Below are 20,468 nucleotides of genomic sequence, written 5' to 3' on the forward strand. Positions count from 1 at the left end.
CGTTTGCATAGGGAAGCGACGGCGCATCGAGATACTGAATAGATTCTCCCGATGAAGAACGCCGTCGTAGATTCGGCGACCTCTGAGGGTGTCTCCGAGCTCTCAGTCGATCATCGTGACCCGGCTTGGAGCTCCCGTGTCCCGGGCGGGTTCCGAATGGGGAACGCGCTAGGTTGATCTGATGAACGATATTTCGTCTACCCAGGATGCGCTCACCTACACGGGGAGGTCGTTCCGAAATCAGTCGATCGGATCTGAAGAGCTCCACGAATCTTGCGATCTAAACCTACGATTGTCTGCCGCCTCGAGCCGTCCCGGTCGGGCTACGTGACAAGATTTCAGGAGCGCAACAACGCGGAGGCAAGTCGAGGCGGAGGTCAGACGCAGCAGGGCGGCCGGAAATTCAGGAAAAAATGGTGTCCTCAACTGCCGTTCCACATGCAGAGAGGACGTGACTTCGAGCCGCGTCCCTTTTGATGGAACCCCTCGACCTTGTGACATTCGCGGTCAACGAACTTTGCCTAATCTCATTAACGCCTTTGTCATGAATGGTGGTGGGTCGTGTTCTGCCTAGTATGCGGAAAATACCGGATACCTCTCGGAATCCGAAGCATCCGACTCGAAAATGCCATCAGCTTGCAGAAAATCTGATCGGGAACTCGGAGTTTCAATATCACAGACTGAGAGAGGGGAGAGCGGGGGCATCGAAGCGTTCATCGCCAAAAATCACCGAGCTATCAAGGCAGACGTTATAGGTCGTCGCTGTAATCGGTCGACACCGAGGCGGGTCAATTACGGATCACCCCGGCGCCCGATGAGGTATCCTGATCAGGTTCGGAAGTCGTATACACTAACGAGCGGTTTACGTTTCAGGTGCGGACAATGAGTCCGGGAGGCGAGAGGCAGTCGAGGTTGTCTGAGTTCGTCAAAGCGGGCCTGCCCAACCATCGTAGGTCGATACACTGAAGGACAATCGGGGTTTTCTTCAAGGGAAACAAGCAACTCTGGAAGTCAGAACATCAGACAAAGCTCGAGGAGAGGCCGAATTCCCTACCGACCTGAACGACTAGCCAGAAACAGAGCAGTAGATAGTGATTCTCTGTTTGTCTTCTGAATCATTGCTCCAGTTGTCGCTATCGAAAACGACCATGGTATCCTTCGTTCTAATGCCAGGATCATCGGTCGAGTACCCCTCTCGATTTGCTCAATGATCTCTAGCAACCAAGTGGTCTCCAACATTAGCGTCCTTATCTCTCGCCACGAATTTCGTTCGGTCGTCGTCAGATGCCGTATTGTTAATTTGTCACTCGAATCAACCGATCAGCTGATTAATTCAAGCTACTACTGTTAGACCTACTCGAGACAGCCGAGCTTTTCGAGACGCAGTGGATCCCTCCTGGAAGGAGAAGAACTCCTAATTCGAAACGGGAAGAAGAGAGCGACTAGCGAGCGAAATCTCCACCTTCCTCACCATCTGCTCAAGGAATTCATCGACACTTCTGCCACAAACCTGTCATTCAAGCCGGGAGCGGCGGAGTGGCATTCCTTCGAAGCGTCTATTAGAAGAGGAGCAACTCTGAAAATTCGAGCAGTCGTCGCAGAAGGAGAAGAGGGAGCAACCGTCTGTCTCATGACCTGGGTTCCTCATTGAAGTTTCGTCAACCGCGTTAATTTCACGTATGAAACAACCAAGCAACCCGGAGCCGTTCGCATCGACCTCGCTAAGCGGAGGAGTCAGATGAGATAAGGGTCAGAAAACGAAACAAGGGAAGAGAAGTGGAAGCGAAGAAGACCAAGTGAGGAACAGAAGCGCTCTCCCCGGAGATGAACCGATGACGGTGAGAACGATCACCGAAGCTCCACCTGTTGGTGCTTCCGCGTCCTGAACGAGACAGGCGAGGAAGTATCGAGGCGAAGAGCGCTCGCGCTCCGTACTCCGTGAACTAGGGCGAGAGGATCATCTGGGAGTTAGTTCCATCAATCACCGCAGCTGCAAGTTCCTCTACTACGAGAGAAAACAATACTCACTACTACAACTACTACTGCTACTTCTCCAACTACTAATACATACTACTTCTACTACTCATCATCAGGTCAATCTGTAATCCGTAGCGACTCAGTGCGCCTGCCGGTGCCCAGTGCGTCAGTCGATCAGTGTGTAGCCAATGCCCTCGACCGGGTAGCGGCTTTGGTCCCTTGGTTGGTTCGTCTCAAGCAACGAGAACTATCGTGGCTCGGTGTAGGGCTAGAGTCCAGCAGATGCGTCATTAGCGGCTCCGCTGTTGTCGACCTCCTCTTCTCAACGTGTGTGCTACGAGGTTCTTCCAACAGTGAGCTCTTTGGAGCTAGCGCGAGAGAGTCCGCGTGACACGTCGCTCAATCATCACAGAAAAGAAAAAACACTCTACTATTGCAGCAACAGCAGCGACAGCAGCAGCAGTCAGTCTCAGTACATTTCTACTTCTACTTGTATTATCTCGTGCGTGCGTCGTTATTCTAGACCGTCGACCCACGGCCCGTCGTCTTGAGCCCGAACAAGCGACTCTTGCCTTCTGCGTGACTGTGACCTCGTACCTAGGGAGAGAGGTATCGAAACGAAAAACATCAGAATGGATAGCCAAGTTTTAACCGCGGGATGCGTCCGAGACGTCACCAGACTTGCACTGGCGATTCTCGCGTGCTGCATTCTAACGGTGGACGCAGAGCGAGTTCTCCTCCACCAGATGGCATCTAGCAACAATGGTCTAAGACCGGGGTAAGAGCTCGAGACCATCGTCCACGTATCGCCCCCCCCCCCGACGCGACTCAACGGAAAGATCAATTTTGTTCCCAACAGGGCTGACTCGATTGATGTCTTTTCCTTTCCAGTCAAACACAACGCGGTCAGAACATCACGCACATACTCAATGCCTTTTTCACGAAAGGATATGACAAGCGAGTACGGCCGAATTACGGAGGTGAGCGCTCTCTCAAGACTTCGGTCACTCGATCTATATCGGAAAAGTGTCGCAGGACAGCTGTCGCCAATGTGCGGGAGCTGTCTGGGCGGAAACCGACATTACCTGCCCATGTATACGTTACGCAAAGCCGGCAGTCGCTCACTGATTGCTCCTGCGTACACTATTCTCGGGAGCGATCGAGCCTCGTGCGCTTCATAGCGGGCCGCGAAAAAACTCATGCATGTAAGGAGACCTTCCTTCAATCTGCCTACCGAAGCCCTCTCGAGGTCTTGTTGGGAAACAATTGACGGCACGCCTACTCCGTTCCCCCCCGGCATAACGCAGTCCTCCGTTCGGGAGGAGGAGGCCACACGTCAAAAGAGGGGACGGGGAGGGGCCTCTGGAACGAAGCCAGAGAGCTGACAGGATGAAATAAACAGAGCTCCCCGGCGCGTTCGTATGAGTCGGGAAGAGGAATGAAAAACCTGATCTCTCCTCCAGGCAATCCCGTTGAAGTCGGCGTCAGTATGCAGATCGTCAGTATCAGTACCGTATCAGAAGTGCAGATGGTGAGTAAAAATGTGGATGGCAACGTGAAATCCCAGGGTTGGTGCTCCCCTTCGGCGCTCGATGATCGACTTTCTCACAGACCCCGGATGCACTAAGGTCGCGTTCGCTTGCAGGACTTCACATCCGATTTCTACTTCCGTCAAGCGTGGCGAGATGAACGCCTGTCCTTTGTCAAAAGTAACGATTTAGATCAAATGACCGTTGGAGCCGAAGTGGCCAACAAGATCTGGGTGCCCGACACCTTCTTCGCCAACGAAAAAACCGCCTACTTCCACGTAGCCACGACACCAAATACCTTTCTGCGAATAAGTTCTGAAGGCGAAGTTTACAGAAGTATCCGGTGAGTGATGAGGTCAAACGTCGTGGCCTCCGAGGATCCGGAGGGAACATCATTTGGGCATAGGATAGGCTCTGATTTTGTTTGCCTCCCATACAGATTAACTGTGACCGCCAGTTGTCCCATGGACCTACGATTCTTTCCTATGGATCGACAATCGTGCACCATCGAGGTTGAAAGCTGTGAGTTCGCTGAGAGGGGCTTCTCGCCCGAGAAGATATGAGTGATTCCGCCGTTTGACGATCAATTTCTGTCCCGGTGGACAGCCGAATTGATGTCTCAAGTCCGACTCGCCTCTTTCAGTTGGTTATACGATGAGCGACATCCGCTACAAGTGGAAAGATGGGCCAATTTCGATTGGAATATCCAAAGAAGTAGAGTTACCACAATTCAAGGTGCTCGGCCACGTTCAAAAAATCTCCGAGGTGTCTTTATCGACCGGCAACTACTCCCGGTTGATATGCGAAGTTCGTTTCGTGAGGTCTATGGGTTATTACTTGATCCAGATCTATATCCCAGCCTCACTGATTGTTGTCATATCGTGGGTGTCCTTCTGGCTGCATCGGAATGCAACCCCGGCACGGGTGTCTCTGGGAGTGATGACCGTGCTGACCATGACTACCCTGATGTCTAGCACCAACTCCCAACTGCCCAAAATCTCCTACGTCAAGTCGATCGACGTTTTCTTAGGAACATGCTTCGTCATGGTGAGTTGGTGCAGGAACGCTTTTGCCCCGGGCTCCCCCGTTATCCCATACGAATGTTTCCGTCATCGTCCCGGGCAAAACTTCCGTGCCGCCGTGAGATCCTGGAATTCACCTCAGAATCCCCATTCGAAGGTGTTCGCGTCCCTTCTGGAGTATGCAGCAGTGGGCTATCTTGGAAAACGGGTGGCGATGCGCAAATCACGCGCACAACAACTGGCTAAGTTGGCCGAACAAGCCCGACAGGAACGAGCGCGTCAACAAGCTGCACAAGAAGTCGCTCACAACGAGCCAATGATGCCTCAGAGTCCTGAAGCCATGGCGCCTCTTGTGAAAGGCTTCCCGGGCTGCCCAACCTGCCCGACTATGGTGCAAGGCCAACCTGGTCATGTCCCACCCTGTTTTACGATGGTGAGTGACTGCAGGCCCGATCGGTCGCGTATAAGCGTGCTCACTAGGATCAATATTTGAGTTCCCACTCATATCATATTCCGGACTACCCATCGAATATCTGTCAATCGTTCCACAGACGTTGTACGACAGTCAGTTGCGCCGAATGGGTGAGCAGTGTTGTCCTGGGATCCGAAATTGTACGATTTGTTCTACGCAACAATCACATCAGCAAGTGCAGTCTCAAGCTCAACAACAAGGCTTACAACAGCAACAAGGCCAGCCTGGCCAGCAGCAACATTCGGTGAGCTGCTCTCATATTCCCTCTGACTTATTTCACGAGTGCCCCGCCTTACCTTCGCCGAACGTCGTTCCGACGAATGGAAGCTCGGGGGCCTTGGAAGATTCCCGATCACAGCGACTTCAATGATTTAACCGTTCTTGCAGCTGAAAAAGTCGGATTCCAAGAGTTCCCGAAAAGAATCATCGGCTCAAACCCCCGAGGCGCAAACTGCCGCCGGAAGTCCCGCTGAGATCGAAGCGGCCCTTGCCGGCAAGAACCCCAACAAACTATTCGGGGTCAATCCGTCGAACATCGATAAGTACTCTCGAGTCGTTTTCCCAGTGTGCTTCGTCTGCTTCAATCTTACCTACTGGGTAATTTATCTGAAGATCTCAGACGTTCAGTACGAAGAACCGACGATCCTCCACTGAGTCGATCGTCGGCGATGTACGGCACACATAACACACAACAAACAACAACAACCACCGCCTTCACACAACATTTTCGAACTGATTGACATTGATTCAAGAAAAACCATCCATCTCATCAGTAGATCCATCCGCTGTTTAAAGCTCAGACCGGCCATGAACGACCGTTATGGACGATATCATCATCCATTTTTGTTTGGGATGAACAGCAATGAGCGGGGAAAGTGTAACAAATGGGAAGCAAGAATAAGCCGCATCAGCTTTGACTGATGTCGAAGGGACTTAGAACGCCATGTTGATTGTCATGTTGAAATTAGCTAAAGATTACATCTACTTCAAGTCATCCATCGATCCTACTACTTCATATTGAACTCTATCAATCAACCTATCTACCTGTCAATCTATCTACCAACCAACCTACCAACCTATCAATCAATTCAAGTAGTCATATTGTAAGTATCACGTTTTTCCATAGTACGGTATACCTATGTATTCTCCTTGTTCCTAGTATCAGTTGAATTATTTCAGAACTAGTTACCAGCGAGACGAATTTCTAGAGAATCACACAGTTTCATCCACCCATCCACACAATTCATCTAGACAGACTCTCCTTTCTCCGCTCCACTTCAAGTCGAAGTATTTAGGGTCTTCTGAGATGCCAGCCAAGCACTGATCAGCTGTCTAGCATGAGCGGCTGATCGATCACTGAGGTTAGTTTGACGCTCGCTCCAAGCGCAGACGTCCGAGGCCTACAGAGTGAAGAGAGCTCGACACTTGTAATTTGTGTCAACCGGTTCTTCTCACAGGACTTCGTGTCCTCATGAGCTCCTCCCGTCTCAGATCAAGAGTAACGAGTGTGACGTTGTCACTGTTCGAAGTTTCACCCACCTCCAGTGCTGGAATACTTGATTAGATGAGCGAAATTCTTTCGATATTCTACTACCACATGTACTCGTCTGAGTCTCGTGATGGCTGTGCATCGGGTGATTCGGTTTTGAGTGTCCACCCGATCAGAGCGCACGGATCGTACGCGCCAGTAAGTGAAAGCAAGCAGAAACCTTCTAATCGGCTAGAGTCAAATCACATCGGAATTAGCATCCCTAGATCATGGACGAATCCCCACAGGGCCGAAGCCTTTTCAGGAATGTTACCTTTTGAAGGACATATGCACAGCGTCCTCACTTGTTCATTGTTTTCATGTTTATGATTGATGACTCTGTGTCCGAATCTCTCATCGACGGTGGGAATTTTCAGTGCTCACCGACCATGAGCCTGTTTGCCCTGTTGAGGGTGCTCCGCGAGCACACCTTCGAATGTTCATTCGATATTCTCATGCGAGACGCGCGCGCTGGCGCCGTTGTCGTCTCTCCTCAAAGACTTTCGGCCCTGAAGGATGTCCGCGCATTTCACGGAGGAAGGCGTCAGTCGTCGTCCGAACCCAAATCTTCCGATATGGTCGCCGCCCCCCTCCCTTGTAATCCAGCCGTGACCAGGCTGCCAAATCGTCAGTATTCCAGAGCACTTGAAACTCCGCGAATTCCCGGAGAGAATAGATTCTACATCGATATATGAATACAGACGCACCATTCCGCTCCTGAATCGCTAGTACTCGAGTAACCCGTCGCTTCATAAATACAACACTCATGACACAGCAGCACTTCTTATCAGTAAGTTCAATCAGAGCACGAAAAGTCTACCTCGAAACTGCACAGCGAACGAATGCATATAAATGAAATACAAGACTCGACATCAACAACGATTCTACCTATGACAAGAATGAAGGACACAGAAAGAGGAACAATACGACCAAAGCTTTCTATGGAGATGAGGAACTCTCATCATGTGCCCGACCGACCGTCCGAATTTCCTCGAATGAAAATACTGTTCGGCGGCGGGGCTTGACATTCGCTGGCACGCCAGCAAAGCAAGCAAGGCTTCGAGGAGCCGCTTGAACTCACGAGCTTCGCAATACAATTGACAAAAGGACAAATTTCATCAGACTGACACCGGAATAATCAAGCTACATGAGCCACCCAGACGGAATCATTTCACAACAGGCTTGAGCTTATGAAGCAAGCGAACCTCGATCGAGAGAGGCGAGGGCAAGAAGCGGCAGCATACCATCGAGCAAGACACGGAACATCTTGAGCTCCGATCGATGGGACTTTGATGCTAAGCTTCGCTTTATCGAGCTTGTTCATTCAGTATTTCGATCGGATACAGCCGACAACTACGGTATCTTTCCGAATGGATCCACTAACTTCTGTTGTCGTCTTCTTGAGCTACTATGGCCTAAGAACCATAATCCACCGATCGGTTCGGAATACGAGCTGAATGCTAATCGGGATTTCGGAACACGCGCAGGCCATCGAACAACTACGATGACCAAGAGCTTGCGTCCAAGGTTTTTTCGAAATGCATTGAAGTCACTCGTTCTGATACGGCACGCCTGATGCTCTGCCAAAAGATCTATTTCGTTGGATCTACTAGAAGGCGTCATTTTCGGAAGTCATCCGAAAAATTCTCATGTCTCACCTGAGGATAGATAAGGTAGACGTATAACTTGCATGCAGACATGCGGCAGGGAAAAAGGAGAAGCACTGGAAAAAATGCGGAACAAGGAGCAACTTACCGCCTAGAAGCAGCAGGCCGTCCTCTTCACCAGCTGCTTGACGACGCGCTTCTTAGCTTTCAAGCTCAGCCATAAGAGGACCGGAGATGATCACAGCCGCAGAAGTCGCAGCACCAGAAGCATCCGCAACAGCGAATGATAGTCTCCTATCTGGTTATTATTGGAAAAGAGTCCAATCGCGTCGCCGCCGCGCCGATGAGACCACCTCCGCCGGCTCGGAAGGACGTCGTAGGCGAACCGAGATCACCTACCGACAGCAGTTCATGACCATGACTGCCAGGATCGGGAATATCGGAGCCTCGAATTTCTCCGCGATGGAGCGGGGACTTATGGCCTGCGACAGGACCCCCGAGTTCGGTCGGCTATTCTATCCCGAGAAGAGGGAGGAGAAGGAAAACACACTCGAGCGAGCGATTCTAGCAAGCGTTCCCAGCAGAAGACAGTGAAGTAAAAGTACAAACGACAGAAATAATTTTGTTCTGATGCCTGCCGGGACAATCTCGACACTGAGCCGCGAGCGTTTTGTACGTGAGTATATCCTGAGATCCCAGAAGGCATTGTAGGACCTGGGTTTGATCACGGACAAATGCAGCGGGTAAAACGTACAGCTGCCGAGACTGTTCTACGGTTTGCTCCAATAGCCGTCCCGGCTGATCAGAATCGAGGCACTGACCAGAATCCTTGGTCCGGTACAGCAAACTTGAGTACTGACCAAGCCTCGTTGGAGGTTTTCTAAGCGTCGAACATAATGATAATATGCTCATCTTTGTATCCTACTCGGCTACTTCATCCTTACTTGATGCTGACTGTATATCGAGCGCAGAAAACCTCAACTTATCTATACACTTGGATTCGTTATCAATCCCCTGAGGATCAACGATTTGATCGACAACCATAGCTGAAACTATTGTCTCAATGACCGGTGCAGAATTATTCGCTTTCCAACAAAGCCCCCACGAATCCCCTCTACTTCCTGGAAGAACGTATAACTGAAGTGATTACTTCCTATACGATTGACTGATATGAAACGTTGCCATTGTAACGATAAATGCGATCACTACTTTTGATTTCCTCGATGAAAGGTTATGACCTTGTTATTTTTACAACTTTGTCCCGCATGGGAGAGACCATATTGCTTGTAGAATGGAAAACCATCATTTGACTACCACTAGCGAGACAGCGGAACGGTCACCTGTACAGCAGGTGCCGTGGAGAGCAAGAGGCGGAAACTCATTACGTTTCCCTAAAACGAGGAAGCACTGGGAGATTTCTATGATAGTTCAAAAATGAAGCTCCATTGAATAATGATCTCAGGAGCAGTAATGATAGGAAACACCCCATGGTAGGAGCGAAGTTTCGCTGAATAACGGATGGCTAATCAGATAAGAATTGGAGAGTTCGTCCTGGTGCCATCGACAGCCTCCGAACGATGCAAAGAATCACCGCGCCAGTAGTAGGTGAATTTGATGATAAGTTGAATTCCCCCATGTTGTATACGCATGAATTTTTCGGATATCATTTATACGACGTTACTAGACGAGGTCGCAAGGAAGGAAGAAAGAGGAGAAAATGCCTGATTCAATCCACTTCGAAAAACGGGAGTCTAGTGCATGCTCTTCGCTGCGTAAAGTACGTATTACTCCTAAGACTAAACTACCGAAACTAGCTCTGAGTAGTGCGAATACTCCACGTAGGGTACGAGAGCGGACTCTGAGAATAATACCGAGCCGGAAGTCAGTCGGTTTCATTAGGCGCCCGTCGAGATGAATATAGTCAGAGCTGTCGATTCTTCGCGAATGTCTGTCTAATTGCGGTTTTCGGAACCAAAACGATATTGGAAAAAACCTCCTGAACGTCTCCGTCGCGAAGAAACTTCCATGGCGTCCCCTCCAGAAGACTGAATAGATCGTTCATGGATTAATCTAATGAACCTTAATAAACCTTTGATCAGAGTGGTTCTGGCCCCCGAGCAGAGTCGACCGGTGTTTTCTTGGTGAATTATGATTCACCAACGCTGCCCATTCGAGTTCTCTCTCAATTCGAATCCCTTCCAATATGTCACGATCGAGAGATCTCGCTGGAACAGTCAGACCCGAGCACACAATCGAAACGTGGCGGAACTTGAGCCAAAACGAGTCTGGGCTCGATCCCGGTATCTATAAATGTGAATCCAGCGCCTGACTCTTCGGAAAGGCGTAGAAAGAAAACTCGGGAGGCTCTCCGAGGGCGCCCAACTCGCTACGGATGCTCAACGCGTAGATAGAGAGGATGAATCATATTTCGTACAATACAAAGATCGACCATGACACGATGACCACCACCACCCCCAACCAGGACGAGCGATTACATACGCGCCAAAGGACCCTCGGCACAGTCTTCTTATCCGTTACCGGCCGATGGTCCTCGATCTTCCAATGTCTTCATTAAGTCGTTTCGAAAATGTTTACGGTTCTAGTTACTATGTTTGGTCGAGTTGTTTCTCGAATGAGAATTGCGGTTGATTACCGATCGTGCTATCGAATCGGACCGTTATCGAAAGAGCGATGTTGATAAATGCGCGTGTCACGTTGGTTGGCGCTGGTAATTATAATTAGAGACTTGGTGACTGACGGATATTACACAGAATCATTGACAAGATTATATTCATATTATTGTACTGAAATCTATTATTGATTGTAACCCGAATGGAGTGCACCACTCGCTCGAGTAAAGAGCTCCAACTCCGAAGGGAGCCGTCGTTTGCGATTTAGCTGATTCGTTGATGTAACTTAGTCGAATGCTATTCCTAGGCATCGTTCACGTAAATAAACGCATTGAGATTGAGATTTAACTTTTCGAACTCATTCGTCTGAACTCTCCACTCTTCAGTCCCTCCAGCGGACTTCCATCTTTATTCTCTAATCATCCCCCGGGAACTTCCAGGCGGCCGGTGGCACTGTCAGGTGAGTCTCACGGGAATCCCGGGAGCGGGATACGTTCCGTAGCTGCGTCGCCCTGCACAATGGAGCTTCGAATCGTCAGCGTAGCATCGCGTGAGGCTAGAAATTGATTCATGCACATGTTCGTCGGTGATCAACGATCATGACCTCGACCTCATTCCTCCTCGAGTTTTTTTTCGGATATATGATGAATCTCGAGAACCTGACTCCGGGAGAAAGTCTCGGACTCATCGCTCCGAGATCATGTGTGATGGCCAAGGGGTTCGTGGATGGGGTAGGGACTATATTATAGGAAGGCGGAGGATCATTCGATGAAGACCATTCCCTCGAGAACTCTAAACTTCTCGGTCTGAATAAGTGCACTGCTCGAAGAGCTTCCCAATATTGATTTCTTTATTATTAAGAAAATAGACTCTATAAATTGTCCTTCCGTGAGAAAATGCTAAAATGAGCGAGTCTGCCGTTTCGACGCTCTGCAGATCCGTCATTTCCAAGAGACGACATTGTCACGTGACCAATACTGAGCCGAAAACTTATGAGCAGTGTTCTGTGAACAATCAGGAGGTGTACAAAACTTACAACGACGTCAACAATAACGAACGCGTAAACTTGATGGGGACGCTTCGCGTCTCAGCAAGATACGAACTAGCAACGTCAGTGATATGCAACGATTCAGCTGTCGGGTGAGTCTGCCATTTCCATTCTCTAGGACCCCACGGAGTCCACGATCTGAAACGAATGTCATCATTTCTCGATTGGACCGTGAGGAATCTTCATATATCACCGTATGACGCCCTCTCGCAAGGAGAACGGATGGATCGAAAACAGCTCGACTCGTTAAAAAATTGTCTTTATCATTCGTTCCCCAGCAGAAACACACGACATTCGTTCTGATTCTATCAAAGTAATGAGCCATCAATCATCACCCCCGATCAAGACGACAATTCGAATGCTAATGGGGAGCTGCACTGTGAGATCAGATACGTGCCAAGAGATTTGGACTTTTTTTAAGGACCATGCCCAGGTCTCGTTCTCCAACTTCGCCATACAATGCCCCAGGCTCCGCGGAGGGGGACAGAGCCCTGGCGATTACATAGAAAAAGATGCCACGCGCTCCCGACAGGCCCCGTCGAGGTCTAGATCACGTGGCCCCCCCCGATAATATCCTAAAACTTTTCGATGTCCGATTCCATCGGCGCACGCTGAAGGAGCCGAACTCTACGTAATCAGAAGCCCCACTTCACTCGTTTCTTAAAAGAAGACACGGGTACCATGGCTGGAAACTCAAGAGGAGACTCTATAGTAAAAAGGGTCGAGGCGCAGGTGACTAGGAGGCCACTTTACCTTGAAAGATTGACTGATTCCTAGAACATCACAGGTGCCGCGAAAATAGATCAATACGTAGTCTCCCGGTGGAACGAACATTTGGTCGCAGAAAGATTGGTAATAGGTCCGTCGATTGACCGGGAAATCTGTTTCCTGAGAAGTGGAAGAGCGAAAAACATGAGAAATCTCGTGCTGCAAATATTGGGCAGAACACATGTATAAAGCCCTTTCAATCTCGCAGCGCCCGACCGGCATAGGACGACGAATGGTACAGTCTGAACGTACGTCTCCATCCATCGGTGGTCTGTCCGCGGGCTGTGTCTCAACCCATATGTAGCCTACATATTGGTCAATCGACGTGAAGTCTGCTTGGAAGAGGCCGATCCAATCGCTTCTCTGAGGCGTCTCAGAATCATCACAACAGAACCTGGAGTAGAGGGAAGTCGGAAAACTAACAAGGGTCCATGGTCGACACAGTTCCTCGGGACTCATCACTCATCGAGTCGCAGTCCTTTTCGGGCAAAAAACTCACCACGTTCCAAAACCCGTATTTACAGACCAGTCCTCCAGATCGTAGAAATAAATCTTATCCTTGGGTAGCCCCGCGTCGAAAACTTTGATGGTAAAAATCGCTGATACCGGTTTGTGATCACTGTGTAGATACGACTCGTGAGACCGATAGTCGTCTACTTTCAAACTTAGTCTGCAGGACTTATAAGCCTCTTCTGTACAGCGGTAGAGGATCCTATCCGTCCACGCGGGTTTCCGGGAGCTGTGAAGAGAGCGTTGTCAATGATTGCTCGACTCGGATTCAGATCCTATCCGGCTCATCGATTCCGAGAAAAAGCTCTCGCTCACGTTAGTTTATAATACGCCGTATCCTGCTGGAACTTGAACGTGGGTCTGAATGTGATTTCCTCCTCCTGGAACTCTTCGAATGCTTCCCCGGCGCGTTGAGCCCGCGTGAGCTGTGAGAAGAAGCATGAAATGCCAGGAACCGTTGATTATTTATTCATCTGAGCATGGGCATAGGAATACCCATGATGATAGATAGAGATCAGGTTTCAGCCTAATGAAATCGAGATGCATTCCTACCCACCTGGTCATGTTTGAACATCGCCATAATCGTGTCATCCTGTATGGCGTTCTTTAGCTGCTCTAAGGTCACGTCGTTCAACCGGAAATTCAAGTCTCCAAACCAGAACGAGTAGTCGTGAGCGATTATATTGCACGCTTCACCCTCGAAAGTTTGCGATCTCAAGACGTCCGTGTACTCCTGCAGGAGAGGATGGGACGATCGTCATCGGAGATATTTAATCGAGTATTGAATTAATTTGATATTCAATTAATTAATCGAAGCATTGCCTACTACCCCATACCTGGACCCTCTTGTAATAACCGTGATCATGAGCCGCCAGATGCGAGTTCACGAAACAAATCGAGTTCCCGAAGGCTTTCAATGACACCACAGTCGCTCCCTTGTTGCCCCACATTCCGCCAAGCCCCGTTCGCACGTAGGACGGAGTGATATCTCGATAGTGAAAGAGCTCGGCTCGCCTCACGAAAATTATGAGGACCAATCCCTGGAAGCACAGAGGACCTGGTCTAACATATGAGACAAGCGGCAGTCGTTACATCATGATGATGCAGATCATAAAATTATCTGAGATTCAGAGCTCTTTGATGAGGACGAACCTGCAGTTTGTAGCTTATGAGCTTGATATACCCTAGGGATTTGAGCTCTGAGCGCAAGCAGGTGATCCAGGGTTCTTCGAAAATAGTCTGATTGACCAAATTCGCAGGTTTCACGCTGACCTCCTGCAACCTGATACAAGGACATCAATATCTTTCCCCTCGGCTCGACGGACCATATTATCCGGAACGCGACGTGATAATATTAATATAGGTACCTATGGTACATATGTATAGCCAGAAACTCACCCGATCGCGTAGATATTGGGGAGATTCTCCAATTCAAACGGTGGTTTTACTCCAAGGAGCTCCCGCAGATCTTCTATCGGGTATGTCGAGGCCACGTTGTACGTGATGACACGTATTCTGCAATGTTCAGTTCATATTATCAGCGCGTTCCTATTATGTCGTGAAGCAGAGGCTGCGACTCTAAATCCAAGGTAGGTGGGTATCATATTCACCTCAGGTCTCGGCACTCTCTTAGACTCATTGCGCCTGAGAATCTGCAAGGATAATCGGAGCGGTTAGTCTTTTGCGATTCTGTTGTCTCTCGGATCACGTTCGCGGTGGGCTCCCAGCCGTCAGCCCATGAAAGTTCCTTCTCGCGTGGAGTCTGATTCCGCAAAAATTCAGCGTGACGCCATTTCAGTGCTTTCCGTTCGATGGACGTTCCAACCTGGCCTAGTGCAGCGCGAAAAAAGCCGAGTACGGAACCGGACGTATCTCGGATATTGTCTTCCAGTATCAGGACCACCCATATCATCCACTTGGGCATATCGAAATCCGCTCATCGACGGTCGGCAGGTCAACCTCTAGAATGGGCTGTCTCTCCCACTGTGCGATGTGTTTCCGAGAAGTTGAACCTTTTTTCACGAGCTCAGCTGTGCCTTTGCAAAGGGGTATGCGGAACCTTCAAGAACTCACCTCTCCGTTTCGAGTGACAATCACTGAAACTCCACAGAAATGAGAAAATAGATTTATCACTGGACTCTTGGTGGAAATGCTTCACATTCCTCCGCTTTTTTCGGCTTGATAAGCATTGGCCGAACGAAGGAGCAGACCCAGCTGGTATCACTCGTTCCAGTTTCCGACGCTTAAGCGGTTTCCGCGGGTTACGACACTATCTTCTCCCCCTGACTCTCATAATCGTCTTTAGATTCAAATCGCGCGGCTGTTCGTCCGGGGCGATATTCCACCTGTTCATATTCGGCCGGAATCGGGCACCTCACTAACGTGTCAACTTCTCCATGGACTGTCCGGGGTGAGGGAGCGCCCAGCGCGGGGGCGGGCGTGAACTCTGGGAAGATTATATCGTGATCTCTCATCCGAGAGAGAAATTGATCTGAAATATGTTGACTGTTCCGTGGCTATATCCCCGATCGAATCGAATCTACATACTTCCTCCGAATTGAGCATCGAGAAATGTCAATGGAAGGATCTTCTACCCGGATGCGTCTCACAAGAGTCGGGCTAACTCCCCTTTATCGAGCGGCGGTCTTCGCCTCGGATATCCTCCGAGGCTAAAATTCGCGGATGCGCGCATGGTAAGTTGGCGCGGTTGACAGACGTCACCACTGGGAGAGTGATCGAATGTCTGCGTGGACTGGTGGGAGAATGGGAAATCCTTCGTTGGGAGCCGTCGACCCCGACTTCCGGATGGCGGAGTACCTCTACTCCCCCGATACCCCTGACTGAGTGAGATAGCAACGAGTTCCGCATCCGTGACGGAGGCATGTGTTGGTGATCATCGATCATCAATTTCATGTTCAAGCATATAATGCTATAGCGCTCCCTGCAAACTCGCTCAAAACCATGATCCCGGTCTCTAGCACATCGTGGCAGGGAGCATTGAATCATAGGGAATCTCCAGATGATAAAACTCGACATTAGGGGGGACAGAAATTTTAGTAAAATCACGGAGGCTGCTGAGTGCTCCGGCTCGCTCGAATTAGATAGTAATGTACAGCGACCAAATCTCAAATGAGATTGGGAGTTCGAAAGCGTTTGAGGTCAGAAAATCAACACAAAATTCAGAATGACCCCACCGAAGAGATCTTTTCACAGGAGAGCCGTCACTAAAGTTCCGTGCGGGGTCCGGTCTGGGTTTCCTTCGTCGATGATATTCGCTAGCTGCCGATGGACGACAGGAGGAGATTTAGGATTAATTCTGCTTGAGATAGGTTCCGAGATCTCGACTGATATTGACGACGGCTCTCTTTCGAACAGCGGAGACTCACCGCGCTATTCCTCATGGTGAGGAAAGCAAAGTCTGACAAGTCATCGCCTTTCGCGGCACAGATCCCTTGAATCGTCTTCTCTATCGGAACATGACATGAGTCGACCATCTGAAAGAGTCAGGAATCGCTCGGAGTACACCGCGAACCTGAACTGCCCCCTGCCCAGGATTGGCCCCACTGTACCTGGATCTGACACTCTGTATGAACGCTCGTCGACGTTATGAATTCAATGATCCCCTTCAGGTACTCCGTCGGCCGATTTGCAATCTGCACGATGATCAAGTGACGGAAAAGAGTGGCTGCCCGGAGTATTCGTTGGACCAGTCGGACCTTGACAGCTTTACTCGTGGACTTGAGTAGTTTTTCGTGATTTATGATGAAACCTATCTCCCCGGAGCACGCGTCAACCCCGTACCGATCCAGTGGCTTGGTTTCCGCTTGCATCTTATTCATTTGCCCCAACCTGAAATCGATTCGAGAAGACCAATACTCTCAACGGCACAGCCAGCTCGCTGCGGGAGCTTTCGTCGCAGCGAAGTCTCCTGAGCGGAGTCGGGGCACAAATCTTAAGTTCCGGAAGGGTCATTTCCGAAGAAAGTCCATCATCCGCTCACCTCTTCATTAATTCTTCCAGACGGCAGTCGACGAAAGCCGTCCTCACGGGGACTAGATCGGAAAAGTCTGGATCTATATCGATTTCCAGAGTTCCACAGGGCAATCCGGGCCACGGAGGGGATCCGCGTGGCAGTATGACTCCATCGAAGCAATCTCTCGGGAGACTTTCGAGACATCGTTCGTTTCCAACTAACCAAGTTCCGAGATCCTTCACCTTTTCACATGGAATTCTCTCCAAAGTATATTTGGTGGATATGTCCATGGATCGCAATCTCTCCGACAATCGACAAAGATCACTCAATGAGGCCCCTGGTACCACAAGGACGACCCTCCTGAGCTTGAGGAATTCCGAGAGTTTCAACATGAAAGTTCCCGGCAATGAAGCTGGCACTCTTGCCCATTCTGGGAGGTCTCGAGAGGGTCTCTCGGGTCTTCCTGTCAGGACACATTCGGTTTTCTGCCCCGCGTATAAGACTTGCTGTAGAATCTGGTGTTCGGTGCTGGAGGTCGTCGAATCCAATTGGACTTCCAGCATCGAAGCCTGGAAAGGTTGGAGTCCCAGGGGCAAAGGCGGAACGTGGCTCAATCTCTCGGCAGCGGCCTCGAACATGTACTTGAAACGGATCAGCAGCCTCTCTTCGGCAGGTTCCAGCTTGATTTTCACAACGAAATTGGGTTGGAGAGGCGATCTTGGTGGCATCGAACTGGCGCAATCAACAGTAGGAGATATGGTATCCTGCGGAGCGTGGCCCGTGAATAGTCCCGGGAATGCAGGTGATTCTCGAGATACAACTTCTGATTTATCCTTCTCGGAATTGGATCCCTTCGAGACTCGGGCTCTTCGGGTGGGCAGAAACTTGTCGAGCCTGGCCTGACGCAGCTTGTTCCTCGGACGCTTCTTCTTCTGCGCGATTATAGTCGGCTGCAAACGCACAATGTTGAGCATCAAGATGCCCTCTCTCGGCTCGACGTGGCCTAAAGGGAGGTTCATGGGAAGAAAAAAATTCTGTGCACAATTAAGAAAGTTCTAGCCTCTCAATAACGGTGTTAAATCGTTACATGAAGGACGAAGTACATTGAACGCGCCCCCCAAGTCCAAATTAAAGACGCTTCACGTCAAAAAGAAACGAGGCATTGAACACTTAACTCGTTCCGGGTAATGTTCCTCTGTAGGACGAGGCCCGTCTTCGAAACTAGGATAATCTTCTGGGAGCTTGAGTCCTCCGGACGCGGATGAATTTGGACGGGCCAAGCCCGCTGAAAGAATTCGATAGTGACGCGAAGCGATCCGCATTTCTCCACCGACCTTCCTCATACTAAACATTCCGAACGGAAGAGAATCCCAAGCTCCGAGATATGAGATATATCCGTCGTAAAACTCACTCACTCGGGGACAATCGACGTCGCTTCCCCCGGATCCCATCCACTGAGAGATCCTGGAAATCGGCTAAGGCATCTGGAAGGAAGCATTTATCATACAGGGGGGATCTTCCGTCGCGATCGAAGGCGACACGAGTACTCACAACAACTCCACTCACCGTCGATATCCCATGGAGCCTGTCGTTCTGGTATCGCCTCGAAAGCAGGCCCGCGAGACTCGTGATGGAAGAAGGCTATGTTCTCTGGCGATCTCTCTGGAAGCCTCGATCTTGATGAATTATCGAAAAGGATCGTCGGTTCGATGCAAGAGCCCATCATCGAGCTATTCGCCTCAAGCATCATCGAAAAGTCTCTCCCGAATCAGTATTTCTCTGAGGTCCTCAGACTGCAGAATACCAACCAGTTTGATCCGCGCTTGACGCTTCATCTGAAATCGTCGCCAGATATATTGGAATCAGTGCCCTCTGCCAGAGTGCGGTCCCGATAAAAGTCGTGCGCGAATGATGCGTCTCAGGATGAACGGATCCTGGAATCAAAATCTTACTTTCACTCAGTTCCAATCTCCGGATGCGTTCATCCACACTCGATGGGGCAGGAACCTTGAATCGAGGAGCACGCGCGTGCTCCCTGGCGAGGAAACCTTTGCTCATGGCGCAGATTTAGGTACACTCGACCAGTGAGCTCTATCGCACTAGCATAGAATGAATACGAACGAATGCTCGAAAATCATCAGGAAGAAAATTCCAATCGAGAAATAACAGCTGATAAAGAGCATCTCCCGCATGTGATCTTCGCGACATATTGAATGTTCGTTCGAGTTGCGATGTGCTGATTCCGGATGTGGATAGAGCTCGAACGATCGGACTTCTGAAATTATTACCCACTCGTTCCTTCATCCGTGTGAACATGCTTGTCAGATCGTGAGCGGAATAGGGATATTTAGCAGCTGTGCTCTTCCGGGGGAATCTGCGAATATTTTCATAGGGGCGTGTGACCACCACAAGTGCCCCCGTGAGGTGACTGGGAGGGTTCGAGCGAATGAGACCATTCTCGGAGATTCCTGAGATCGCGGGTCGCTGTATCTCGAAGGGGCCGTTTCACTTTCTTTGTGGAGAGGAATGTGTTCTGTTAGCCAGCGATATCCTGATCTGGCTTCTCGTTCAGCATCGAGGATTAGGATTATTGTTCGGACAGGATACTTTTTTCGGTGAGGGTGGAGCGGGAGTCGACGTCGGGAATCAGGCCTTCTCTACGATCCCCTCGAGGATCACACGGCAAGAGGAATTTCCTGAAGAAGTTCACTCCCGCGAAATGTCGGTTCCCGGAAGTGTGCTGGCGCTCACTCAATTCCCACGTCATGGATTTCGGATAGATCAAAGTGACGCGAGGATATCTCGGTAATAGCATTTTGAGATCTTAATTCCAAAATAGTTATTCGAGGAGCCACGGGTTCCCGGAATTGCGCATAATTTGAATATGCTGCGACCATCTGTTCTCACGGTCTCTGAGGACATCTTTCTATATCGCGAGTTCGGTCGAGCGATGCCGGCGAGCGAATTAGCTGAGGAGCGAGGCATCCCCTACTGATTTCCGGTAAAAAAGAGCAACCAGACTCGAGGTATAGCTAAATAATGGAGAACAAGCTTACGACGCGCGTCATGCTGATTGGAACACATCTGATACACGAGAGTGCACGATGAGAAACGACTCTAAGAGGATTCGTCTGCGCTCGCGTGTATGTTTGTTGCCGAACTAACAGATACACTCACTGCTTGCCTCCGGGTTTGCTCTAGTTTTCCTCTGGTGGTTCCACAGAGGTCTCGTCCTTATCACCAGCTCCTGGAGCCCTACTGAAAAAAGCTTGTAATTGATTGTTCTCCAATCTGAGGAGCATGACGACTGCGCTCCTCTCGACGGTGTCGGCGCGGTGTCGACAATCCTTCGCCTCTTGTCGGTGAGAGTCGGAAGTCGACGTCTCTCTCCGGCCTATCCCACT

General features: G+C 49.9%; 2 protein-coding genes across 2 annotated transcripts; one reads left to right on the forward strand and one right to left on the reverse strand.

Annotated features, from left to right (window-relative positions):
* Nucleotides 1–2,609: 2,609 nt before the first annotated feature.
* On the forward strand, nucleotides 2,610–5,739 carry LOC100908669 (gamma-aminobutyric acid receptor subunit beta-like). The gene is made up of 9 exons (XM_029112944.1): nucleotides 2,610–2,755; nucleotides 2,869–2,957; nucleotides 3,441–3,508; nucleotides 3,623–3,849; nucleotides 3,946–4,028; nucleotides 4,150–4,553; nucleotides 4,686–4,961; nucleotides 5,080–5,244; nucleotides 5,388–5,739. Exons 1-9 carry the CDS (start codon nucleotides 2,610–2,612, stop codon nucleotides 5,652–5,654), a joined length of 1,725 nt encoding a protein of 574 aa, XP_028968777.1. The 3' UTR covers nucleotides 5,655–5,739.
* A 5,935-nt stretch (nucleotides 5,740–11,674) lies between these two features.
* LOC100903674 (inositol polyphosphate 5-phosphatase K) lies at nucleotides 11,675–15,281 on the reverse strand. Its single transcript, XM_003737040.1, has 11 exons — nucleotides 15,165–15,281; nucleotides 14,702–14,743; nucleotides 14,490–14,606; nucleotides 14,244–14,373; nucleotides 13,928–14,131; nucleotides 13,648–13,824; nucleotides 13,407–13,516; nucleotides 13,081–13,320; nucleotides 12,834–12,975; nucleotides 12,567–12,701; nucleotides 11,675–11,951 (listed from the first exon to the last, which is right to left on the reverse strand). Exons 2-11 carry the CDS (start codon nucleotides 14,728–14,730, stop codon nucleotides 11,928–11,930), a joined length of 1,308 nt encoding a protein of 435 aa, XP_003737088.1. The 5' UTR covers nucleotides 14,731–14,743; nucleotides 15,165–15,281; the 3' UTR covers nucleotides 11,675–11,927.
* Nucleotides 15,282–20,468: the final 5,187 nt, after the last annotated feature.

This window comes from Galendromus occidentalis, unplaced genomic scaffold (assembly GCF_000255335.2).
Source record: "Galendromus occidentalis unplaced genomic scaffold, Mocc_1.1 scf7180000075389, whole genome shotgun sequence".
Taxonomy (NCBI): Eukaryota; Metazoa; Arthropoda; class Arachnida; order Mesostigmata; family Phytoseiidae; genus Galendromus; species Galendromus occidentalis.